The 26,451-nt window shown below is 40.0% G+C and overlaps 2 protein-coding genes across 9 annotated transcripts; one reads left to right on the forward strand and one right to left on the reverse strand.

The window, feature by feature from the left end:
* The first annotated feature begins 2,546 nt into the window (after positions 1-2,546).
* elavl3 (ELAV like neuron-specific RNA binding protein 3) lies at positions 2,547-20,779 on the forward strand. Of its 8 annotated transcripts, none has more exons than XM_039611226.1 (8): positions 2,547-3,335; positions 9,906-10,125; positions 10,218-10,321; positions 12,371-12,524; positions 12,648-12,876; positions 13,360-13,413; positions 13,879-13,917; positions 14,717-20,779. In XM_039611226.1, the coding sequence occupies exons 1-8, from the start codon at positions 3,327-3,329 to the stop codon at positions 15,042-15,044; spliced, it is 1,137 nt and encodes a 378-aa protein (XP_039467160.1). In that variant the 5' UTR covers positions 2,547-3,326; the 3' UTR covers positions 15,045-20,779. The 8 variants fall into 8 exon arrangements, with proteins under 8 accessions (XP_039467160.1, XP_039467159.1, XP_031597155.1 ...); XM_039611225.1 differs by having other exon boundaries at positions 12,651-12,876; positions 14,696-20,779; XM_031741295.2 differs by lacking the exon at positions 13,360-13,413 and having other exon boundaries at positions 12,651-12,876; positions 14,696-20,779.
* On the reverse strand, positions 20,545-26,390 carry prkcsh (protein kinase C substrate 80K-H). The gene is made up of 18 exons (XM_031741272.2): positions 26,253-26,390; positions 25,901-26,020; positions 25,660-25,776; positions 25,474-25,569; positions 25,305-25,362; positions 25,068-25,185; positions 24,481-24,610; positions 24,197-24,281; positions 23,862-23,940; positions 23,685-23,768; positions 23,426-23,590; positions 23,254-23,344; positions 22,869-22,938; positions 22,593-22,682; positions 22,394-22,468; positions 22,209-22,308; positions 21,939-22,098; positions 20,545-20,779 (listed from the first exon to the last, which is right to left on the reverse strand). The coding sequence occupies exons 2-17, from the start codon at positions 25,986-25,988 to the stop codon at positions 21,952-21,954; spliced, it is 1,593 nt and encodes a 530-aa protein (XP_031597132.1). The 5' UTR covers positions 25,989-26,020; positions 26,253-26,390; the 3' UTR covers positions 20,545-20,779; positions 21,939-21,951.
* Positions 26,391-26,451: the final 61 nt, after the last annotated feature.

The following is a 26,451-nucleotide window of genomic DNA, read 5'->3' on the forward strand; positions in this document are numbered from 1 at the left end:
TCTAATAATAGCCCAGAGACAACACATCCAGACAGACAGAGGGAGAGAGGGATATAGAGAGAAAGAGAGGAGAGAGACAGAGAAAAAGTGCAAGAGTGAACCCATGAGGGAGACTGCAAGAAAATTGCCAAATAATACATAAAGGGTTGAATTAGGCCAGTTGCCATTATCAACAAATGTCCTTTCAAAAAGAGGCTAATTTATTTTTGGAACCTTTCCTGAAAGCAAGAACTGCTTCATTGCTGCTGCCACAGAACCCTGGACTGCCAAGAGTCAGGCCTGGTGGAGAGACCACCGCATTAACCAGACCTGAGGCTGAATCAGCCTACCCATCCCCCAGATACGCTGTCATAGTGTCACTCTCTCACTCCGCCTGTCTCCTCTCTCTCTCTCTATGTCTCTCTCTCTCTCTCACACACACACAAGGCCACTACCTTACCACAGGGCAATGGCAACAGGCACTGGTTTTTGACGTAATACTGTGAGAATAAAAAAGATGAAGAAGAGAAAATCCAACCTAACGAATTTAGACCTGAATTCTTCAACAAACCTATATTCACCACCCAGATGTCTAATATATAACATATTTATCACTGTATTGGCAGATCTACTGTATATATAAAAATGTATCATAAAAGATGCATCAATTTCTGCTCCTGTTGTACTTTCTAGGCTATTTGAAGAGTTAGCAGCTTCCTATGAATGCTGACGGCCTTCAGAATCAGTGTATTAATTTTATTCAGCTCTTTGGCATCAAGGTGCATTCCACGATATACAAAGAGAAAAGGACCACCCCAACAAGACTCCTAATCACCACTAGTGGAGAACCCTCAACAATAAGAAAATAATCAGTGGAATAACAAAAAGGTTTTTAAGCAAAACCAATGCTTGATCCTTTGATTCAGTAATACACAATAGAAGCTTCAAATGCCCTCTTATTCACAGAGGAGGATTCAGCTGCCGTGCTACTAACCAGGGCTCTAATGAGGGGCCACAATTAAGCCCATTTATTCACATTAAGTGTGAACTGTAAGTGGGCCTGCAGTCAGTTGACAGTCCTGGGCGCCTTTGTGTTACAAGAGCCGCTTTTATTCAGCAAACAAAGATGGAAAAAACACAAGCACCTAATGACTGAATCTCGTCGTCTCACCTCAGAGGTCCATGCACGCCAGTAGAAGCGTACGCACATGTGTGCTATTGCACACACATGCACACTCTTGTTCTCCCTCTCTAACAAACTGACTCAAAGGCTCCAACGCATCCAGGCTGAGTTGAGTCACTGCTTGTCAGAACGGTGGGGGCGGGGTTAAGACAGACTGACAGTGGGGCTCCATCTCTATCCTCTTATTAACGCTTAACGAGTGCTTTCCTCATGCAATATTCATCTCCGCTAATATCATCCAAGCTCTGAGCCAAGCTTGCTACTTATGTAAGGCAATTATGTAAAATATCAGACAGAGCCCATGTTCAGAATCTAACTGGAAGAGAGCTGTGGGACAATGACAGAAAGGAAGAGGGGGGTCTACAAGAGTGATCGGGACTGTAAGGTGTGAAGAACAGTAAGAGACACAAAGTAAAAGGAAATGAGTTCTTTCTGATTCCTGCCCTGTATTTTCTTATGAAAGTAAGCCAACATCCACCCACAGATGGCAACACCACAGATACCTGAAGGTTCCTCGGTGTCACTTAGGGAGAGCAAAGCAGAGGAGATGAACCAATCGGCACACTTTTACTACTCATCCGCAGTTAAAAAAGACACAGGAGGCATTAATTCCACGCACGGCACCAACCTTCATTCATCATCTCAATTCCTCACATCAACAAAAACCATAGCCTCATGCACAAATAAACAAACATACACTGATTTATGCATACTCGCACGCATACCCCACCCACCCCCTCAGGTCAAGGCCCTATGGGGGTCTGCACAGAAATAGGTCATTTGTCACACATGATGTCCCGGGGCAGGGGATGCATTATAGATGAGCCCAAACAGCATGTCTCAGTGAGCACTCACCACACAGCAAGGGACATAGGAGGGAGCAGCAGGAGGTGGGCAGAGAGGGCTGATAACTACTAAGGATGGGGATATTGGAATCGTAAAGCAAGACGAAAATCACTGCCGGCCACATTTCTGATCATAAAGCAAAGGAAAAAAAAAAGACTATTTGGCACAGCTTGATATGAGCTACAACTGTACCTTTCTCAACTTTTAAATGAAAAGAGCTGAATTAATTTGAGGGGTATCTAATTTGTTATTCCCAAGTCTGCACCTGACTCTATAGTTAACCATCTGCCTTGCATATGAGATGTCCACAAATCATCAGCCATCGTATGGATCTTAGGATTTGTGTCTATCTGCAATTCATGCCAAATTGTGGCATAGCTCTCTAGTCTTCCTTTTTGCTTTATTTCTGTAAATACAAACTATGAATGTGGACTCAGAAAGTCTGTTGATCTTCACTCTACATTGCTTTTATTTGGAAAGACAAAGGCCTATGGAGCGTAGTTGTTTGCTATGGTGTCAGGCAGGCCTAAATGAAGACTAAGAGAGAAAGGAAGGGGCTGTGCTGAGGCCGAAGTGAGTGCAAAGTGTGGGGAATGAGAGAGACAAGTCCACTGTCTTCTTCTGCACCCATCTGTTCTGAAAGTGCAGGTGGAGCCCTATTCACACTGCTCTGCGTGTGTGTGTGTGAAGAGGGGGGCAGGAAGAAAGGAAGGGCAGCGAGAAGGAGGGAGTGGAGAGATGGAAGGGCAGGGATGGAAGAGGGGGAGGACTCTTGGTGATCTCTCCTGAAGGGGATAATGGGAGACGAGCGCATTGCAATGGCTGCCATGTAGTACCCTCCCTGCACAAATAGCCAATCAGCAGCGCGCTCTGCCAGCCGGGAGGACGCATAAAAGAAGAACATTGCAGCAGAGGCACAGAAGGAGACTGCGAGAGGAGCAAGGAATTACACACAAAAACACAGCAGAACCAGAACACCCTCCCCTGGACACACCCTGCTGAGGATCACTGCTTCTCTTTTTTTCTGAACCATCACCCACGCCACTCGGAGAGAACGCTCTCCCTCATCATCATCCAGTAGAAAAGCCCTTTCTCCTCATTTCATCCTATAGAGGACACATACAATCTCAGAGGGCTGAGATCCCTTGGCGAAGATTGTATTTTTTTCCTTTTTTTCTTTTTTTTTCTTTTAAGTTTGACTCCTGACAGAACATAAGGGCCAAATAACATAAAGGCCGAAGAGCATATAAGAGACTCAGTCTTCAGATTCAACACCAGTGCAAAGGAGGACCTAGATTTCTTTCATTGTACGTCAAGAATGGTTACTGTACGTATGCCTCTATTTCTCTTATATTTGTGAGGGAGATGCTGTAGCTTACATTCTATCTCAGTCCCTTTGTGTACACATGTGATGCAGCTAGTCGTAGACAGATCCATGTAACATCTTTTTTGCTGTAACATGCTTCTTTTGTTGAGATTAAAACCCAGATCTGTGGTTATGCCAAGACATACACGAGTGTTGGGATTAATGTCAAAAGTTTAAGTCCAATATGCGATGCCTTATTATTACGATAAGATTAACAATCAATACAGGCAGTTAGTAATCTCATACTGAGTGATGCGCCATGCCGGCTGCGCTCCAGCCTGCAGTCATCCTCCGCGTTGAAAGAATTCTCTTTTTCTTTTCTTTTTTCCTGCCATTTTCTGTAGCACACGTTTTACGTTTTAGCATCATAGCTACTACAAGTGCCTAAATGTCGCAGCTCTGGTTATAGTTCTTTCGTAATAAGCAGTCAAGATGTAGGAATCCTGCAGGATCGGAGTGATGGAGAGGGAGAAATGCCATGAGGCGGTTCAGCGCGGGGGGAGGACGGGCTTTCTCTGCCTGGTGCAGAACAAGGATGCTGGAGACGGCTTTCTGAGACAAAACATGATGCCTCGGAGGCTGAGGGCCCATCCAGCGAGGCAAAGGGAGGGGAAAAAAAGGGTCGAGTCACTCCGTGAGAGGGAGGGGGAGGAGAGAGATTACGCACCCATTGGTTAGCATTGAATCAGACAAAGTCCAAATTCCTCCGGGTTCTCGTTGCGATGTAACCGAGTAAATGGGCTGGAAATCTCAGAGGCCGCGACAGTAAAGGCCGCACACGGACATCTCCATTTTAAGCGCATTTCTCCGAGTTTCACAGCGCTCACGTAGGCTACAAGATGGCCATGCTTGCTCGCAGTGCGCTCGTCGGATGAAAGGAGACTGATAAATTAGCTTTGCTGTGTGCCGACGGTCGGGTTGGGCGTGTCTGCTGGACCTGAGCACCCAACAAGGGCCTTGAAGCCTCAAACGACCTATTCAGCTTTTCCTCTTCAAATGCTCTGCTTGAATGCAGTTTATCCAAACAGGCGAATTAAGACCAGACACGTTTGCATAAAATTATTGAAGCAAATGAATAACTAAGAAACAGAGAATAAGCGTAAAGGCTGAAGATAAAAAGCTTAATATTGCGCGCAGGAGAGCAGTATGTATTTATAAGAGTGAAAGATAAAAAAATAAATAAATTCGTTTTTTGGGAATTGCGTAATTATTAATTAGAGCTTGACATATTTAAACATGATAAACTGTTCAGGCTGCTCAGTCTATGGCTAATAATAGTACACAAAATAAATTATTTAACACTCAGAGGAAACAGGACGACAGGCAGATAGTCCTCGAAAAAAAAATAGGACCTGTAAGATCATTTCAAGGAATTTGAAATATTGCTCAGAAAAAGTGTGCAACACGGAGGTGGACAGGATCGGTCTGATTTGTTGTCCACTTTTTGTCTCGTTTCCAATTGCACTTGTGGTTTCTCTTCGCTCTGTACGTTACCTATTGTCCTTTTGCAGGCCTAGACAGTGTCACACCGACAGTGGCTCCCCTCCACATGGTCCGCAGTCTCCCATGCCTGTACCGCAGTGCCAAGCAAATAAAAGCGTTGAGTCAGATAACCTTTCCAAGGCACTTACACAATTCAAGGACAAGGACAGTCGAGGACATCACAGTAAAAGCAGCTGTTTGATCTTAAGTCGCACAGATTTAAACGTGAATCTTTAAGCCTGGCGTCAGAAATAAAACGTTTAAACGATTGTAAGCGTAGGCTTAATGTCATTTATTTACAACTATGCTGGGTCCTAGGTCGAGACGTAAAATCCCATTCATATAAGCGGTTAAATGCCCTGTTGCCCACCACTTTATATCGTTAACAACAAATAAACCCAGCAGGCCGAGATAGAGTACATATCTTCCTCTGAGACTATAGAATTTACCTGTTTGCAAAATCCTAACACAACGACAGTGATAATTTCATAAAGACTTAAATAATTCTATATTTTATCTGACAGTTCATTTTTAAAAATATATATAATTGTGAATTAAGTATATATATATATATATATATATATATATATATATATATATATATATATATATATATATATACATATAATGAATTCAAGAGTGCTTTATGTTAAAGGCAGTTATTAAACAAATAATTAAAAGAGCCCCGTTCTAAAAGAGGAAAAGTAACCCATTTTAAAGCGCTAATAAATACTTTGGATTTTATATTTGACCTATCGTGGCGTTTTTTAACTCGGAGCTGGTGACTGTAACAATCATTGTTCCCGGAGAGTCCTGCAGCCCCCTGGCCACGACACAAAGCGCCACTGTTTACATTAATATTCATAGCGCTGCCATAGCCTCTGCGAGAGAGAAGAGGAGGAACGGGTGGCTCTTTTGTTTGGTCGTTTCAATACGTTTATTCAGGCGCTCCGGTTCATGAATGCCTGCAGAGCTCACAAGTCTTGGCTTTTTAAAACAGGGAGAAATAAGAGAAAAAGACAAATCTAGATTTTCTGTTTTGCGTTTATCATACTTTAATTGTTATTGTCCTATTTTTATTTTTATTGTTTTTGCTCGTACTTCGAATTAAAACCATTATTAATAATAATAATGAGGATTCGGTGGTCTTCGGTTGATTCACGGCCATCGCCGGCCTCAAAATGAGACCGTCCGAAAGCCACTCCCTTTTTCAGCACGCTGGATAGCGACCCGCATGCTACGAGGACTTGCAAGATTTCTCTCCTTCGCCTTTGTCTGCTGTGATTTTATCAAAGCGGTGCACAGGCGCTCCTCCGAGAGCTGATATCTGTTAGAAATCTTTCATTTGTAGTCTGTGGAGTAGAGAATAGGATGGAGTCTGAGCGCATGGCTGACATGAGCTGTGACACATGTCGTCCTGTTGTGTTACAGCTGCCACCATGATCCCTTAAGCTGCAGAGAGTGTGGCTAATGCCCTTTGTTTGGGATAATCCTGTAATCTGTGTTATTTAGAAGGCTCATTTACACTTTAGCCTTGCATTTACTTTTGATTCATGCCTTCCAGAAAAAAGAAAAATTCAAAAACAAAAAATCTTTACATAACGCATTAAAATGTGAAATAGGGACAGGTTATGTCTTAAAAGAAGAAATCTTAGTTGTGATTCTAATTCCGTGTCTATCTAAATACATTTACTGTGCATTATAACTGATGTAAAGATACACATAACACAGGCAGGGCAAGTGAATCTACCGCTACACTGAGCTTATAATTCCCTTGCGTGACCTTTGTGTCAAAACGCTAGATGTTACATCCAAACTGTAACCTCTAATGTGGTAAATCCCATGTTATGAGCTAAACTGGGAAAGTGTTATTCTTCCGTACATTATAGCCTGGAGTCCTTTAGTGCATTTGGAGCAGAAATGAATTGGGGAAGCTGTTTATATGCATCAGAAGACAGAGAACACAAACTGCGTTTACATTTAGTCTTGTAATGCTTCTGTGTTTTGTAATTTAATAGTGTACCGTGTAGGTGGAATGTGTGCTTGGCAGTGGAGGCAGGGCTCTCGTTTGCGTGCAAGTCTGGGTTCATGTGTTTGGCAGTGGAGGCAGGACTCTTGTTTGCGTGCAAGTCTGGGACCATGTGTAGGCGATGCTGATGCAGTACATTAAATATTAAGGGAGATCTCGCAGAACCCCAAAATAGACGAAAGCAGTCGAGGTGGGGGAACACACAGAGCTACCACAGCAAAATATTTTTAAAAATTGTCTTTATTTGGCTTGTTTTCATTCTTTTTAGACAGTGATTCAGAAAAATGGGTAATGAAAGGCAGCAAAGGATTTACACAATTAGGAAATCTAACTAGCCCTGGAGAGATCTTTGTATTTGTCACCAATACTTAAAACTCTCTGGAGTCACTAGCTGGAGTATGTGTATAGTTATAGCATATCGCGATTATTCATGCTGTTGTGCACCCATCCCAGTAATTTCTCTATATTACACAGTAATTGGGTTACTGCAATCCAGAGTATTTGCTTATTGTTGGTGGTGTATAAAATGAAATATGACAGCCTAAAAAAAATTCTATTTGTTTCAAATAACTTCCAAGCATGCTGTTGCTCTCGGTTTCTATATGAAAATCTTAATCTCAGTTGCTGCTTGTGTCAGCCAATCTCTGAGCCCAGCCCTTTCCTCGGTGGCTCTGTGAATTATATAACTTCACACTGTTCACTGGGAATGTGTGCTCTGCCATGCTGAGGGTTATTTTCGTTGGCGAGTCAAATTTGCTCTAATATGTTTTTTGTTTTTTTCCCCCTCCCTCGAAATGTCATATTTGGGACACATTCAGCTGTTTGTGTTTCTGTTAGTCAGATGCATCACATCACACAACAATGTACTAGGTTATTATTACAATGAATAACATAACCGCTTGACTCCACCTTATTTTGTCAAGACGTGTAACTCATTATCATTTAGAGGGGCACGCAAGTGATATTCACTTGCCATTACAGCTGGACATCAAAACCTTTGCTTGACAGATTGCTATTTTATGTCATCTGCTGTTTGTGCGTAGATGTGTGTTTGAAGTATTTTATTTTTAGGCTGCTTTAACTCTGTCACTGTGCTGCTTCGCCCCTTGTCATTGTCAATCTGACTTACTTATATTTCCTACAAAGCCATACAATACACAGAATAAAAGGCGGACGAATGTCTAACCTGTGCGCTCCTAATGAGAACAGACACACACTCAGCCTACAGTAAGAAAGCTTTTTCAGCCATTTGAAACAATGCAGTCTTTGAGGGGCTGTTACCTGGGCAACGTGAGTCAAGGTGAGGCTCAAAGCAAGACAGCCGGTCACAGAAGCAAGGGAAAAAGCAGGTTTCATTAGACAGACCTATTCAGAGGGACTAGAAAAAGAAGGAGAGCACATGAAATGACAAATACATTAAACACACAAAGGAAGAAATGAGTCCTTTTCAGTAAAATGAGTCCTAACACAGAAACAATGATATTTTTTTTTGTTTTAGAAGAGATGACATGAGGTTACAAGTCAATTCTGTCTGCTAACCATCCAGGTTTTTCCAATAAAGAAAAATATTTTTAAAATAACATCAATTGTCCATTAAAAGTACATGCTTCAAAGAGCTAAAGATAAATATGTGTTCCTGTTATACTGTTTAGTGATTCAAGGACACCTACAATAAGTTCTCCATCAAGCATGCAAATTTCAAAATAACTTTGAGGATTCATTAATTAAGTCCCTTTGTTGCTTTTGAGTACACTGTAAGCATCCAAGAGAAGATTCATTTAGCCCATTTGACTTGCATAACACCCACCCAGTTCTGCAGCAGCTCAATCCAGCAATCTGACATCAAAATTTACATTTTGGCCTCCACCACCACGCAAGCGTTATTTATTCAGACAATTTATGGAGTTACTGAGCTGCATAAAAGCTGAAATTTTATACTCAGAAATATACTGCAAAGGCACAGCAGGGCCATGCTATAAAGGTGATCGTTTTAGCGTCATGATTCAAAAACATGAATGCTCATTTATTTTGACAAGTGAAGGGAATCAAATCCAATTAAATGACTTTAGACCTTAAGTTAAAAAAATAAGTAAATGTGAGAATCATAGACTTACACATTTAGGTGGTTATTTTTAAAGCATGGTATGTAAGACTACCACAGTAATCTCATACAGTTGAATTATCTCCATCAGTTCAGTGTAGTTTAATGTGAACAGAGTTCACGGTCATTTCCTATGAAGGCTTATGCCAGATATGTTTCTCTAAACACCAAGCAGTAGGTGTTGCTTGTGAGTGAGTGGGTGGAAAATAATTCAGGAAGTTTTGTTTGCAACCAAACAGATGTTCCTTAAAATCCCGCGTGGCTGACGTTAAGCAAGATGGTGCACACCAGAGCAACACAGCAGACATGAGCATAGTACTGTACACTAACCCATACCCTTACTCCACTGTCAGCTGACCACTAGGAAACACAAAGGCAGAAGAGCAAACATGTAATCCTGATTTATCTTTTAACCAAACCGTGGTATTCTCCTTTTATTGTAGCACCAAATCCATTTAACAGTGCCGCTTTCTTCCCTTTGTCCATAATCTCGACCTCTGCCACTCCTAACTCCCCCCAGTCTCTTGCCAACCTTACACACACACACTACTACCATCACTATTATCCATCTCTGTGTAATGATGTAATGGTGTTTGACCCTGGAAAAGAGTGGGGGGAGGGGAGGAGAAAGGGAAAAGGGACTGTGACATCTGCAGGACCAGAGGCAGACAGCGAGAGAGGAGGAAATATGGGGTGCAGTGGGGGTGGGTGGGGGATAATAAATCAGACCTGGTATCCGTCTCCATTTTAGCATTGCTGATTTCTGACCTTTCCTTCTGACAGTGACAAAGTGGACAGTCTGTGTGCGCGGTTATATTTGCATTTGTAAAATGGTGTGATAAATACTGTATTTATATCAGCGCCGATCACCACCGTGTCTCTTTGTGAATTATGAATCTAACTCCACCCTCTTCCTCAGCAGATAATCAGCACCATGGAAACCCAGGTGTCCAACGGTCCAAGCGGAACCAGTCTGCCTAACGGCCCAGTCATCAGCACAAACGGCTCCACAGATGACAGCAAAACCAACCTGATCGTCAACTATCTGCCTCAGAACATGACCCAGGAAGAATTCAAAAGTTTGTTTGGTAGCATTGGAGAAATTGAGTCCTGCAAGCTAGTCAGAGACAAGATAACAGGTGCAAAACACTGTACATGCCAAAAAATATGCTTTTCGTTTGTTGTTTTGGAGAATCCCAAACTTCATGTATATCTTTCTCTTTGTTTCCAGGACAGAGTTTGGGATATGGCTTTGTAAACTATGTCGACCCAAATGATGCAGACAAGGCTATTAACACACTCAATGGTCTCAAATTGCAGACTAAAACAATCAAGGTAAGCAGAACTGAACAAATTTTGCTCTCGGTTTTTTTATTCTTCACAGCATGCTAGACAGAGAGAGGAAGTGTAGATTTTGTCAAGGGGGTTGCTGAAAGAGGCAGTGACAGACGTGACAGAGGGAGGGGAAGAAAACGGGGATGAGGGTGCAGAAGGCTAGAACAAAGGGAGTGAGGGAAAGGCTGAAAGAGGAGGAGAGAGTGGAGGTCAGAAAGCAAGGGGCGGACAGCATGCAAAGGTTATTGTGATGGAAATGTAATTAGGAAGCCTGACTGTGGTGCATGAGGGTCAGTCCAGGTTAGCCCATCTGCCTCCAATCTAGGCTAATTAGGGGGGCTCCTTTGTCCCAAAATCAGATGAGGGGGCATAAAAACTGATTCTCTCCATCCCCCGAACACAATAAAAGAAGATCAAAGATTGAGATGAACTGCAGGATTGAAAAATCAAATTTTTGAAAGAGCAGAGCAGGTGATCCTAAAACAGCTGTCCTTCAAAATGGCTTATGGCTGATCAAACAATTCGCTTGAAGTCACAGACTGTATAGGCTTACTTTTTGGATAAACAGACAGACAAATCGTATTTTATATTATATTAAAACTGCACATAACCTTGTGAATTTATTTTCACTCTAGAGCAGGAGTAATGAGACTGTCATGATAATTATTACACTGCAATGTTAATCATATAAGATCATTCATATTTAATGTATCTATACATAGATGACTCTGTCTGTAATTAACTGCTTTGTAATTTATTCTTAAATCTCAAAAATAATTCATGCGGCCATAGACCGGTTTCATCTTCCTGATTTTGAGGGAAGCTTCAATAGAAAGGGGTGAAGGTGTTAGGGTGGGGGCAACAGTAGAAGGGTAGGGGGTAGCTCAAAGAGCAGAATGCCAATGACAGGATTAGAGGCCATATGGGCTTCAGGCACCATCTGTACTGTGGGAGCGACAGCGAGAGGGTTAATTATAGGGCAGCCTCTGTTCCCCGAACACAGTGACTCCCCCCTGACTCGTCCAGAACACCCTAATCACTCCAACACACAACCCTCCTGCTCATACAGTCCATCTGTGTGCACAATAGACACTAGTGCTTAGGAGTGATGGATAAAATCAGAACACCTGTATTCACACTGAAGATATCTACAATATATGTGTAGCACTTGTTATCACTGTTTTCTTTGTGTCAGAACAAACTAAAGAATAGTGCAACTACTTCTAAATACATTTGCATTCATTACACCATATACATGCAGACAAATAGCACGCGGGTGTGTGTGAAAACCACGTTTATATGTTATTGGGAATCTTGCAATTCTTGTGATGCAATCACATTGTTTGCTGTTTGCCTGTAGAGCTGTTCTTCCCCGGAGAATAGAGACAAAGGAAGGAGGCAGGACAGGGAGGGCAGCTCAGCCTATCTCAGACAACACTCACTCTGTCTCTCCATCACACACAAACACACCACTTTTAACAATGCACTGGACTGGACTATCTGTCACAGAAGTGCTCACGTGTTCCTATAAACACAAAAATGAGAACATGTCTATTGCTTTTACAGCCAATTAGATCCCGCTCTGCACCACTAACTCAAAATGTTCTGAAAGTAGACCAACAGAAAACCATAAGGGATATAAACACAGATGTATTAGAAAATGGCCATGCACTAATTAAGTCACTGGTGAATTCAGGAAAATATATCAACTAAGGCTGATTTTTTTTTTTAAGTACAAAACAAAGCTGACACTCGGTGTGGGTAACGGTTACAGCCATTATAGCATGTCTGCAATGCTCTCATTATGACTCTGATTAAGTCCACAGACACCAAACAGACAACTGGGTCTGTAAATGTCAAACAAGGAGAAATCGCAACTATTTTTTTGGAAACTCAGTCTAGTTTTAGCTAACATGTGCCTCCAGTCAAAGTGATGGTTCTTCTTTATTCTGCTATTCCTTCTTCCTCTATTTTCTGCTATAAATTGTTCCAAACAAAAAACAAAACAAAAAACAAAACACAGCGATTATGTTATATTGTGTGTTATAGGTATCGTATGCCCGGCCTAGTTCGGCTTCCATTCGCGATGCCAACCTTTATGTTAGCGGACTCCCTAAAACAATGAGCCAGAAGGACATGGAACAGCTGTTCTCCCAATATGGTCGGATCATCACCTCACGGATCTTAGTGGACCAAGTTACAGGTACTGTCAGTCAGTTTTTTGGGATAAACTATATATCAATGCAGCCCGTGTCAGACCAGTCACGCTTGCAGGAAGCAACACTGATGCCAAGGTAGTAACACTGTCCTGCTTTGCTATTCGGAGCAGGCATATCACGAGGAGTGGGCTTCATCCGGTTTGACAAGAGAAATGAAGCAGAGGAGGCCATCAAAGGACTGAACGGACAGAAGCCTTTGGGTGCTGCCGAGCCCATCACTGTCAAGTTCGCCAACAACCCCAGCCAGAAGACAGGCCAGGCCTTACTGACTCAGCTGTACCAGACTGCTGCTCGTCGCTACACGGGACCCCTCCACCACCAGACTCAGCGTTTCAGGTACTGAACCTTTACCAACCTCATACCACCCGATGTATGAGTCCCTTACTAACCAACAGATAGTCTGTAAATAAATATAATTTCAAGGCCAAGTCACAGGTTATCCTGCTCTGTCGTTGAGCTTAAGCAAACTCAATAATAGCAAATCCAACTTGTAATATTGCAAGTGTGTCAGCATTGTATTGTTTTAGTAAGACATGGAATATCATTACTGTGTCAGTAGCCAAGTCAGCAAGTTTTTCTAAACTACATCAGAGAATGGCTAAGAGTAAATGCATCTGAATATTTTTGAAGTGGCACATTCACAAATTAGTAAATGTGATCTAGTTTAACAATACAGAGAATGATTAAAGAATAAATAACATATTGTCTGTCACTATAATACATATTAAGCTATTTTTTTTACGTTCTAGTAAAGAAGGAAATGGCAATATGGTGTCCCTCCTTCTCAATTTCTTTCTCTGACTTTCTTTTACACTGCAGTGTGATCCCTTCACTGGGAAAGGGACCCGATCCAAATAACAGCTCAAAACCAATGTAAGAAACCAGATTTTTCCCAAATACAACAAAAAAAGTAAAGTTAAATGAATGTCGCCTATACTTAATAGGCATTTAGGCATCATAATGATAGATGTTATCCACATCTATGTGGATAATTATGAATAAAAAGTTTTCCAAGGCTTCCAGCATGAAATATTTTTAAGGGACTTCACAAACTGTAGACACCCCCAGATTTGGAATGCTCACTTGCTCAGTATGAATACTTAATTTGAATAAGTAGATGTAAAATAACATATTACTCTGGAGCTTAAATAAAAACCAGCAGGCCAATTTGACACATCATCAGTTTGTGGTTGGATGGTTTGGGACTACGCTGCAGTGAAGGATGCCCTCTGGAGGCCAGCTGGTGAAGGAGCAACATGTTAACATGAAAGCCCCCCCTTCCTTGTAGATCTCATAACTAACTTCTGCATCCCCTTCATTCTCCCTCTTGCGTTGCAGACTCGACAATTTACTAAACGCCAGCTACGGAGTCAAGAGGTAAATGCCAAAGGTGTACTTTCAAAAGCATCCATGCCAAAATAAAATCTCAAACAAAGTGCCCGGAATACCACCTGCTGACTTCATCTCAAAATCAGATACTAGCCATAATTCTTAATGCCCACAACCCATTTAACCATGCTACAGAAGCAGCTGAGCCAACAAAACACTATCTGTAATTGCATTAGGCAATGATGCAGCATTCCGACAGCAGGGTATTCTGGCATGGCTTTGTTTAACCTTTTGTTCTTTTGTTTTGATTAATAGAAATAATTTCTATGTATTTATTTATGAACTAACATTGTCAGTTTCAGTTGCTTTAATGTCCCCTTTTTTTCACCAGCATGGACATACCAGATTCCGTTTGCGTCTCCTCTGTTTGCTCCAGTTTTTGTATGATTTGATTCCAATTTGCTTTTCATCCCTCTCTAGGTTTCTGTGTTTTGTTCAATACTGTGATTTCCGTTGAACATCGTGATTCATGTGTTTAATTCTTCCAGAGGCTTTGGTCAGCAGAGAAAATGAGAAAATATGCAGATTGTGTGGGTGTCTTGTCTCAGGGCTCACAGTGTCATTTTGTATGAAAGCAGGTAGTTTGGAGCCACTGTGGTGCCCACACATATTTACCTACATAACTGTGCAGGAGAGGGGAAGGAGATGGGGTCCCCTGACTCCATGCCTGACTACAAGCGTTAACATTTCTCAAAGACACACGCTCATAAGAGACAGTATAGAGCACTGAATGCTGTGTGGAACTTCAGAATGACACCCATGGTAGTTCTCCCACTCTCTTCCCCAGATTCTCACCCATCACCATTGACAGCATGACCAGTTTGGCCGGCGTCAACCTTACCGGTCCAACTGGAGCCGGCTGGTGCATCTTTGTGTACAACCTGTCCCCTGAGGCGGACGAAAGCGTCCTGTGGCAGCTCTTCGGGCCTTTCGGTGCAGTCACCAATGTCAAGGTCATCCGTGACTTCACCACCAACAAATGTAAGGGCTTTGGCTTTGTCACCATGACCAACTACGATGAAGCTGCCATGGCTATTGCTAGCCTTAACGGCTATCGCCTGGGTGACCGCGTGCTGCAGGTTTCCTTCAAGACCAGTAAGCAGCACAAGGCCTGAGAGAGAGAGGCTGTTGCCGCCAGCTCCTTCGACCTGCAGGGAGAGCAGCTCCCTGTGCCATCACTCTACATGGGCCTGGACTGAGTCTCTCTCACACAAATTCATAAAAACGGAATCACAGACACGCAGATACATGCATACATGCACACACACGACACAAACATATCCATATGCAAGCATACACAAGTCAGAGTTTCAAGTAAACACACACTAGTGGAGTTTTTCTTTTCTCTTTACACAACATGCTAGTCCTTCCCTGTATTTGCCTGGATTGAATTAGAAGGGGTACGTAGCTGGTTTGTTGGGTAGGGGCAAGAGCTATCTATTTAGGAGACAGTCTAACGAATGTGACGGAGAATGTGTACTGAGTGCTTTGATTGAATTCAGGCAAATAGCGACAACTGATGAACAAAACGATCAAACAATTTAAGTGAACGAAATATGTGCAATTTACCCAAACTCTTACCCCACCATCTCTCCCATTATCTCGCTGGAGAGAATGTAGTCACTTTTTTTACACTTGGGCATTTTGAATCAGCAAGTTTTTTTAGATCAAAGAAAATGAAATTAAAAAACAGTGTTCTCTTATATACGTCTATTAAAATATAACTATATATTCAATATTTAAGGTGGTTATAATAGCCGAGTATGTAAGCATTTTCTAGAAACTTTGACTACTGTTTCCTGACCTGCATTAGGTGGTGCCTAGCGTAAAGGCAGTTTCTCTACCCTATCTGGGCTTGTTCAGCTCAGACCCAATATGATTTAGGTTAACTAGTGAATACTGGTCACAGAAAAGAGTAGTTCGAAGGCCATCAGAATCACTTTCCCTCACAGTCTCACAACAAACAACACAATAGTACACTTATGTATCACAGAAACACAGTTCAGTAACTAGAAGATTTACACATATTTAGTCCAGTAAAGCTGTATTTTTTCTAATCGGTCCTTAAGATGGATCTAATACAAGCAGACTGTCTGTGAACTTAGAGCAGAGTGGCAGGGCTCCCATGGTGACAGTGTTCATTAGTAAGTCTCCGGTGGCCATGAGAGAGAAGAGTGCGAGATGAAAAGTGTTTCACCATAACACAGCCACGTCGAAGGGAAATACCGGTGTTTTTTTGCTATTTGCATCATTTTCAGATGATTGTACTTCGCTCCGTCAGCCATCATCCGGCATGAGATCCTTTGTCAAAAGGTCAAGAGAAGACAAAGACAATTTGTTTCAATTTTAAATGCTTTTGAAAAAAAAAAAAAGGGTTACTACTGAAAAATTGTGAACTCAACAACGGCCAAAGCAGGTCTGCTGTGAAACAACACAGATGAGCAAAAACTCAAGAGCACCGGTATTATTCTTGAGTGCACAGATAGAAGCTCCCTGAACAAATGAGGTCAAAGTTTTACATTTCAGTAGAATATATGGGTAAAAATATGAATAGAGCAGATTAAGTAAACTGCAGTTCCTAAAGACTGAGCACTTAAAGTTGACTTAGAGTCATGTCTGCGAGTGATGATATCCAGCAATGTAAAGATTATCACTGATCCAGTGAGGAGAAATATTAACAGCTCCTCCAACTTTGCTAAACGCTCCTCAGTTTTACTTTAAAACCCTTTGATTCTCACAAAAGCTTTGCAGAAACTTTGAACTCCTGCCCTATCAAGAGATGACTGCACAAAATCAAGCTTGCAGAAAAGAAAGTGTCATAATTATACTTCTGTTTACAACAGAAAAGTATTTATTTATTTGCTTCAGATCTGTTTGGCACAACCACTAAAATAGCATTTCTAAAATATCCCCAACCCAACTGCATGAAGATTATTTATGGCACCCTTGATGAAACATTAAGGCCAACCCGTCTAGTTGAAATGTCTGTTAGAGCCCAGACTGATGATTTACCATGGGGGAGAGCTAATGTCTTTCAATATCAAGACAACTGCACACGATAATAGATTAAATAAGGTCAACTATATTCAAGACATTTTTGCTTTTTGCTTTTCTAAATGACGCTGTGTTAGCCAAAGAGGACGATCTCTTTGAAAGGATTACATTAGAGATAAATCTATTTTTATACATACAAAGGAACAAGACCTTGTGCTGAATTTTTACAGATTCTTAAGCTTGGAAAAATTGGGACATCGCATGGCTTTATTTTAAACCCTCTGATCTTTGCAGAGCAAGGGGGAACAAGCATGCGGTGTATGGGTGGGGATTTGGGGAGGGGGCGAAGGAACAATGTATCTCATACAAACTTAACTGTCTAACCATATCAAGACGATTGAAACCGAACCTAACAAGAACAAATTTGATGGAGAAAAAAATAAAGTTACAGGTAAACAGTTGGGGGTATAACCTGACAGACATATCTATACTTTTGACTGCTTAGACACACATACACACACATCTCTTGTCCTGAATTTGTGTACAGTGTTGCTTCAATGATGGTGCAGTGAAATGAAGTTCTTTGACTTGAGAATCCCAGATAAAGCTGCAATGAGCCCAGCTCATCACCCAGCTGGAAAATTCTATAAGCTGCTTGCAAAATTAAATAAAAAAGTAAAATGCAGATTGAAACAGTGACGCAGATTCACAACGAAGATTGAGCATGAGTCTTTACGATTAGATAGATTTGAGTTTTGCCAAAGAATTGCTTTGCAAGTCAGTACAAGAAGGTTCAATTAAGACCAACTATAATATTCTCTGAGTAATTGCTGTACAAATCGATGTTATTTATTGAATAAGGACCCTCTACAATTTCAGTTATCATTACTTTTTGAACGTATAAGTTGCGCATATCAGTTTACATTTATAAATCTTTAAATCACTAAACCAAAAGTGACAGATGCAAGCAATCCCATTTGCACACCTTTCATGCAGACGCCGAATGATAAGAGGCATATCAAAAATAAATGCGATGAATCAGTTCACCTCTCGACGAAAGAAAAATGCATCCTCCTATAATATTTCCCCCGACATTTATATCATCCGCTTTGTCTTGTGACTAATTTATCCTTCAAAACCGTTGCACCACTTCAAATACTTACACAGGCATCTTTCAATCTGACTCATGCTGTTTCATCCCCTGAAATACTCTGAATGATTGTTGGTGGCGTGTCCAGAGCTGACCACATAAAAGGACTAATCTAGCTATTTTTGGTCATGCAATTTGAAAGAGATAGCACAGTAGGACTGAGCACTTGGTGAGACCAGTGATAGACGTTAGGAACAACCGAGATAACAGGCCACGTTGAGCTGCAGCTGGAGTTGTTTACCCAGCCATGTCCGATGTAGAACAGTCAACCCAAGAAACCAAACCCGCAGTCCAAAACGACCTTTCATACACAGTCTATACGAAGACCTACATGTGATGTACAGCAAAGAGCCAAGGACAATGGCAGGAAACAGTACTACACTGCTTGAGCAACAACAATAATCATTTAAAAAGACAAAAAAACTTTCCTATGGAACAGTAAGTGCAATGTGCTTTGTTTTTATATTGACTGAGAACAAATGATATATATTTTTTAAAAAAGAAATTAAATGTCACACTGAAATGGTTTGCGGAATCGTGAAAGGAGCAAAAACGAACAGACTCGTTAAGAAATCAAACAAGCAATGAGAGCTCTGATCTCAAAATTGCCATAATCACTTCCTCAGCCCCTAATTTGTGCTCTGACCATGCTAGCTCAAACTGCATTATTTGGCTGTCTTAATAGAGCAATTCTCAATGACCTTGAAAGGAATACTGTCTAATATATCATCAGTTTTAGCCCATGTCAATTTCAAATATCATTTTTCCTGTAATTTATTGATTTCATTTACATATCAAGACTCACATGTTAAATTAGTGTATTTGTGTTGTTGATGTTTCCATAGAGAACACACATGGGTCAAAGATTATGTTTGGTTGCACTGATTGGGTAAAGTTTGTTATTTTTCTTCCATTATTTAATTAGTTGCAGTTTACAGTGTATGCAGATTTTAGACTTAGTTAGATTTTTTTCTTTCAATCAATCTGTGTTCAATTGTGTTTGTAAAGTCTGTGGTAGCTTTTGTTGCAACATAAAATAATTTAAACAGAAAAAATTCAAAATAGCGCCAACAAACTTGTATTATTTGGGCGACTTTAAGCTTGTAGTTTTAACTTATTGTTAACTTAAAAACTATTTATTATGATTATTATTATTGCCTCGTATAAAGTATGTTTTGTGTATATTTATGGTTTATTTCATTATATTTGCAAGTTTAAAAGATTTTAAGTTTGCCAAAATTGTGGTTACACCATTTCGTTTCTTAAAAGGGGGACAAATAGAAAAACAGCTTTAGAAGTACGATTTGGAAACGTTCTCCATAGTCAAAGAATGCACTGCTATATTTAACTAATTGAAGTGTATAAACATACATGCTTTGTGCTAGATGTTATGCCTTTACTGCCTGTGTTCTGTTTGTCTTGTTAAATGAAAATCTTTTAATTATTTAATCTTATCACAGTCTTGTTTTTTCAACCACTCGGTGAACCCCTGAGACACGGCACAGCCCCTGTAGCCAGGCTTTGGCCCATCTGAGGGTCCTTCAACTAGCCAGGAAGGGAGGGATTTGATTTGATATGCTCACAAGAAGCTTTCTTGTTCATGCTGATGGTTTGATTTACAAAATGGGATATTAGGGGTTCAGTTTACATAGCTGCATTGTATACTGAGATCACCTGTATCGATTTCAATATCAATTTGTGCTTCTTGAGCCTCATTACACAATTGGAAACCTAACCAGGAGCTCCAACAAAATAGTGCAGAGCTCAGAAAAGCTACAGGAAGGTTTCCTTGGGAGTCTTTAGGTACTGAAGGGGTGAGTGGTCCTTCTGTTTCTCAACCAACTGTATTTTGTGTCTATTTATTTAGAAGAGGGGACGCAGTAACTTAGTGATGTTTTTCTTACATTTTTCCTGGAATGGTAGAACAAATCAAAGGTGAAAATGATCAAAACAGTTCCGCTGACACCAATGGTCTGCGGAAAAAAAATACAAAATCTCATACTTCCAAACATGACCAAATGAACAATGTCAAAATTTAACAAAGAAAAAAAAAACCTTTCAGTTTAGACTAGGATATTTATTACTGGGATTTCAGCTGAAGACGCTTGAAGACTTTTTCATGGAATTGTTTAATTATTTGTACTTTACATGCCAGAAAAAAAATAAAATAAAAGCTACAAATACAAGCGGCTCGATTTTTACTGATTGTCAAAACACTATTAAAATGTCATTTTACAATCGCATGCACATTCAGTAAGGCTGGTTTGTTGGCTTGAGTGTTTCGATAATTGCAACAATAACGCACATTGAATTATTTTTTTAAATGACACATTTCCACCAGCTCTTCAGTTAAACATTTAATAATCAATAGGTTTGGATATATCTAATATATCCATATGTTTTGTGATCATAAGAAAAGTTATTTAGATTTGAAAGTTTATTTCTGACAAAAAAAGCACTGGTACACAAAATTTAACAGCACGATAAGAAGTTTATTTCAAAATAATGGAATGACACTACAATGGACAGAAACAGCCTCAAATAAACAGGTAGCACTGGAAGTTGGAAATTTAGATGATGCTACTGCAGTGAATGAGAAACTAATCATTGGAATTTATTCTTAATTGTTAACCAACACCAAGGTGATGCTGCTCACAGCATGGCAACTTCATACTGCTGTAGTGACTGTGGTCCCTTGAGAACAACCTGCAAGATGGAGCACATACATGTTTATTTCAATGGCTTGTTTGCCTAAGTCGTGTCTTTGTTGTTATTAATAAAAGGAAGAACAATTTAGTCACTGAACCCTAATGGTTTCATTCCTGAGGATTAAGCATCTGCAGCATGGATGCCTCCTAATTATTGCTTACATTCGAGATGGATGCCATGTTAATGTTAGAGGATGACACATTCAAGTTTTATTTTGCTGTACCAGATCAATTAGAGATGCACCGATGTAACTGGCAAACACCAGGATTGGCAGATACTCGCCTAATTTATAGCCACTAGCCAGTCAGTAACATTTATCTATAAATACAAACCAAAACTATTAAAAAAAAGAAAAAAAAACAAACCCCTAAACTTCAGTATCAGCTACTGTCCAAATTTTTATTTTAATATTATTGGTGCATCTCTAATAAGAATCCCTATTACCATAAGATTAACCACGCTTCATAATTTGCAGCATTACATCACTTTCTATTTCAAGAAAAACTGTATCGGATATCTGTTTACCATTTACGACATCTGTGGGCTGCTTGCGAGCAAACTTATACTTTGATATCACTATATCGCTGTGATATGAAATGTGTGACAGTAACTGTGATTCAACAACAAACCCTAAATTACTTTCTAAAAATAAGAACTCATTTTACAATCAGATTAGAATCTGAGCTGGTAGCAATGTTTATACCTGTGACATCATTCAAACAGCCAGAAGCTCTAAAGTTCCAACTGTGTGCAGTAAAGGATGTATGCACTATTGTAAGAGTGCTGATGTGGAATACTGTAGCACTGTTTGCATTCATCTTACCCTTACAGGACATCATTAAGTTCTTGCCATTCATTAATTCTAACCCTCTTAATCACTACGATGAATTATTATGAACTTGCCTTTACCACCTGGATCTTGCTGCTGGCCTGCTCTTCTTCTAAAATGAAGCTTTACCTAATTGTTCCAAAAATTCTGAAATGCTAAACCTTCACACTGTACAACATTTTAATTTGGTTAAGCGAAGAAAATATGCCAGCTCTAAACAATGCTGGCCATAAGAAACATTTGATATATAAAAGGGATGGACAGGAAGACATGAAAGGAGGATGATATTGGTTTGCTACAAATACTAAGAAGTTGGGAGTTACTTACTAATCAAAAAGATCTAGAGTTCTTGGTGCTCATGACTCGATATTTCCAGGTTTGGGGGCTCCTGACAGATTGCAGGGCATGTAAACTCCATCAGGTACTCACAGCGACTAGGCTCTGAAGTAGACGTCACAACAGTTTCCTTCCCACATGTTAACTTAACCTAAAAGGAAAAACAACAAATTATATTATTTCTCTGTAAAATAACAGCAATTATTTAAGGTCAACTTAAGACAGAAAAGATTAAATGATGCCTGGCTGGGTGTCACTCACTGTGGTGGATCTGCTGGGGCCTTGCCAGCAACCTGTTCCATGTTCATACTTCATTACAGAATAGATGCTGTCCTCAGGACCAGCCCATTTCCCCCAGGATCTACACAAAGAAAATGGTGGCAAACACGGATGAGCAAAGACTCAAGCAAAGCCATGCGAAATAGAAAGAACAGATATTGTCTTACCCTAAGTTAGTTTCTGATCCACCAAACTTGGGTTTCTGGGTCACCCTGTTGAATGGACACAGTCTATAGATGTACCTGAAAGAAACAGACAAAATTAGACCTTTAGAAATATATATAATATATATATATATATAATAAATATTATATAAAGCATTAAAAAAAATAATACGTTTTTTTTTTTTTTTTTTACAATACATACTCGCTTGTAGTCAACTCATAACACTGGCTATAGAGGTAGGCAAATTCAGAACTGGGCCCAAAGTCAAAAGAGATTTCCTTCTCAAGGTTCCTGAAACAAATACCAAATCCAAAATTAAACAGTCTTTATTTACAGGTTTCAATTACAATAACTCACTGATTGTGTTAAAAAAATAAAAATTAATGCAGCTGTTGAAATTTAAACTCTCATTACGTTAACAAAAGCTGATTGCATTACTGGCAAAGAGGCTTCTTCACATTCAGGCTGAGCACTTACCTGATCTGATCATCTACTTCCCGGAGAGCTCTCTCAGCCTCATCAAACTCATTCCTGGCTTTCTGAGCAGCTGGGAATCAGATGCACAGACTTCAAATATACACGTACAACAACCTCACAATAAACACACACAAACATACAAAAGGTCTGAGCAAATCACGACTTCCTCTTGATGCTTTCATAAGTAATGAACTTTGTGTCATAGAAAAGATACACAGTTGGGGAATTTAATTCTTTTTCTATACAATTTATTGCAAAACATGATGAATAATTCATTTCAAATTAGAACATTAAAATGCAAACTGACATGCTTCTACATCTGTGATGAGTCAAATACTTATTGCTCAGGACAGGATGAGTCACTCAGTTTTAAACGCATTCTTACCATCAATGAGGTTCTGCGTTTCTTGGTCATAGGGAGGCATAGCTCCTTCATCATCATCCTTCTTTTCTTCAGTCCTCGCTGTAGGAGGGATCTGCAAATCAAACATAAGTTAACTCCAAAAATAACTCTGACTCATCCAGCATAGGTTTGATGAAAAATTCAGTGAGCTGACCTTATAGTCATGCTCATCGCGGTCATCATCTTCATCCTCTTCATCATCATCATCTTCATCCTCTGGTATATCATCGTCAGGGTACTGATCAGATTCGTTGTCAGAGACAGGCTCGTTTATTTCCTCACGCGAAGTTTCCTCTGGTGCTGGGGTGTCTGCGTTGGACTGATGCCAACAATATTTACATGAATTTCACATGAAATTTACTGTTTATTAAAAAAAAAAGAAAGAAAAAAAAGAAAGAAGTATAGTGTCTTACCTCTGACATGTATTTTTCTTTGACGTTACTCCAGATAGATTCAAATGCTGCTGTGTCTACTTTATCCACTCCTCCCAACAGTCCCTATGCAAAACAAAGGAAATGTTCACATTTTGATGTGTGTCAGTTTCTAAAACCCAGTAAACTTTATCAGAAGACAAACAGAATCCATTTTACCTGCGCCTCTGCTTCTGTGAAGGAACCGTCTGCATCTGGGTCGAGCTCAGAATGAGACAAAAGCTCAGGCACTGACACACTATGGCATACAAAAACATAAATTACTTGGATAAAGACAAATGCTACAAGAAATGCTAAATTACTTCAGAAAAATGATCAGCCAAAGTGTATATATTAAATAGCATGTCAACCCTTCGCTTCAAAGAGTTACAATCAATTCACGGTGTAGCTATTGTTACCAAAGTGGTCTCTATGGCATGTCACCAGCTGTTTAACCAGATATATTTTTCAGTTTGTTACGTGTTCCAACAATTCTGGAGGGTGCCAATACTCACAAACCATCTGCATCATCATCGAGTTCAAGAAACACCTCAGCCATTCTAGCGCTCTCTTTTTCTTTTTGAATGAGAGCTTTTTGATCTGGGGAAAAAGAAAAAGAAAAAAAATTATATATGGAAATTTAATTAACGACCTTGCTATGTGTTGCGAATGAGCCATACTCGCAACACAATCAGGCTCAAACAATATTTAATATTTAACTTAAATGACACTAGAGAACCTGTAATGTCATGCTCATTACAAACAGTAGATGGCGATATACTTTTAAATCTTAGTTTACCTTCCCAGGCCTTCAGATGGCGCTCTTTAGCTTCTCTCTCAGGCTGCTCTGCAGCCTCCTTTACTGTTCTCAGAGCCTCCACCTTTGCTTCCAGATCCTTCTTACTCCCCTGAACATCTCCAAGTTTGGCCTATTGAGAGAAAATTATAAAATATAACAATTTAACCTATACACAATAACTGTGGAAAATATAAATAAATCACTCAAGAAGGCAAACGATACCCTAACATTGAAATCCAGAAAAATGTAAGTACTGAATGTAGCCCCAAAACAGGTCACGTAGAAAGCTAGTCTATTGCACGTGTGGCACTAGTAACTTAGTTAAAACCTAAAAAACAAACAAAACAAAACAAAACAAAAACATATTTTGATACTTTAAATTATTTTGGTTTTGGTTTTTTTGCACAATTTGTCTAATATTTGGTTTCTGAATGTAAATGTGAGTTTGTAAGAGGTAACTGGTGTAAACACTTACAAGTGTCTTTTGTTAGGCACCGGCATCTCTACATCAAAATGATTATGACTCTAAGGATTCATATTTCAGAGGCATACTGCAGAAAGACCACAGGTTGTTTTGTCATTCAAACCTTCTTATCCTCTAGACCCCTGTTGGCTTCGTGGATGAGTTGTTGTTTTAGCAGAAAGCCTTCTTTTGCAATTTCAGCCATCTTCTGCAAGCTCTCTCTCTCTTTTCGCCCAAGCTCTCTGCAAGTTAAACATCATATAAAACATTCTGAATAAAAAACATCTACCAAAAACATTGAATATGTATATGCAAGTATAAGTGAAAGCAAAAATAGTTAATAAAGTTGTATAAATCCCACCTGCATGTGTTCTGACATGTAGCACCACTGTTGTACTCATCAGTTGTGTCACAGCAGTCTGCAGAAAAAAATTCAAGGTGTGAACGAAATCATAGCCACACAAAAGAACAGAAATAGTGGTCAGCATGATTTAAAAAAAATAAAATAATTTTTTTTTTTTTTTTTTTACCGCAGATCCCATCATTGATGCGAGAAGAGGGGATGAAGGTTGGACGGAAACCTGCATTGGTGCAATGAAAGCTGCCGTTGGGACAAGCAGCAGTGCCTGAAAATAAACAGCACAAGTGCATTTAGCAGCAACTACTTAATTCAAACGTTCTATGAAAAGAGTAATCAGACTCCAGGATATACACACCTGGCTCATCAGAACCATCCTGGCAGTCACAGTAGTCATCATTTACTCTGTCAAACGGAACGGTCCGGGAGCCATCTAGGCACGTAAAGGGTTTGCCCTCTTCATAAAACTGCCGTTCTGTCGAGGTTTCAAGTTTATTTTATTAGTGCCATGAAAGCTCCGCATTACAAGAAGCTGACTACCAGAGGTTCGGTGAACTAATTGATGCGTTTTAGTCTTGTTTAAAGATATAAATGCTTACTTGACAAAGGGACACCGCGAGGACGCTGGACCTCCACCGCGGAGACTCCTACACTCAGCAACAGCAGGAGCAGAAACTGACAGGACATAATGACAGCCCACCGTGCAACGACACCGCGACCTATCGGTCATAAAAAATATACGGGTTAAACACAGCTTCAACAGCAAGCACACCAGGAGCCATAACTTTATAAACTACAAGGTGCCTGAGCTAACTGTATCGATTTTATATCCCGAGCTAACAAATCAATGCTAACTAGCACCTTTAGCTACCGCATTAACATATTACAAAATTAAAATGCTAATATAAAAACATCCTTCGAGTGTATTTCAATATCATAACGTCATATTACCTTTGAAATTCAACTAATGCGCTGAAGCCCAAACAGGACTTTATATTTTATCTTGTTTTCAAGAGAGCTAACAGCTAATCTCTGCCACTCAATACACCGCCTAGTTCCGTATCGACAAAGCTCATGCGCATGATCAGGTCCCCCCCACCCCCTCTGTCATGTTTCACTCTGATTGGACGACGCTCTTGTGTGGCTCCAG

This window comes from Oreochromis aureus, linkage group 4 (assembly GCF_013358895.1).
Source record: "Oreochromis aureus strain Israel breed Guangdong linkage group 4, ZZ_aureus, whole genome shotgun sequence".
Lineage (NCBI taxonomy): Eukaryota > Metazoa > Chordata > Actinopteri > Cichliformes > Cichlidae > Oreochromis > Oreochromis aureus.

What these genes read in the sequence shown, in the direction of transcription:
- prkcsh (XM_031741272.2), bottom strand. Translation starts at nt 25,988, where the DNA reads ATGTCCTGTCAGTTTCTGCTCCTGCTGTTGCTGAGTGTAGGAGTCTCC. An exon ending in GGATGGTTCTGATGAGCCAG is followed by an intron (nt 25,570 to 25,659) that starts GTGTGTATATCC and finishes GTTTATTTTCAG; the next exon opens with GCACTGCTGCTTGTCCCAAC. An exon ending in GGATCAGAAACTAACTTAGG is followed by an intron (nt 22,309 to 22,393) that starts GTAAGACAATAT and finishes TTCTTTGTGTAG; the next exon opens with ATCCTGGGGGAAATGGGCTG.
- elavl3 (XM_039611225.1), top strand. An exon ending in AGTCAGAGACAAGATAACAG is followed by an intron (nt 10,126 to 10,217) that starts GTGCAAAACACT and finishes CTTTGTTTCCAG; the next exon opens with GACAGAGTTTGGGATATGGC. An exon ending in TGCAGACTAAAACAATCAAG is followed by an intron (nt 10,322 to 12,370) that starts GTAAGCAGAACT and finishes TGTGTGTTATAG; the next exon opens with GTATCGTATGCCCGGCCTAG.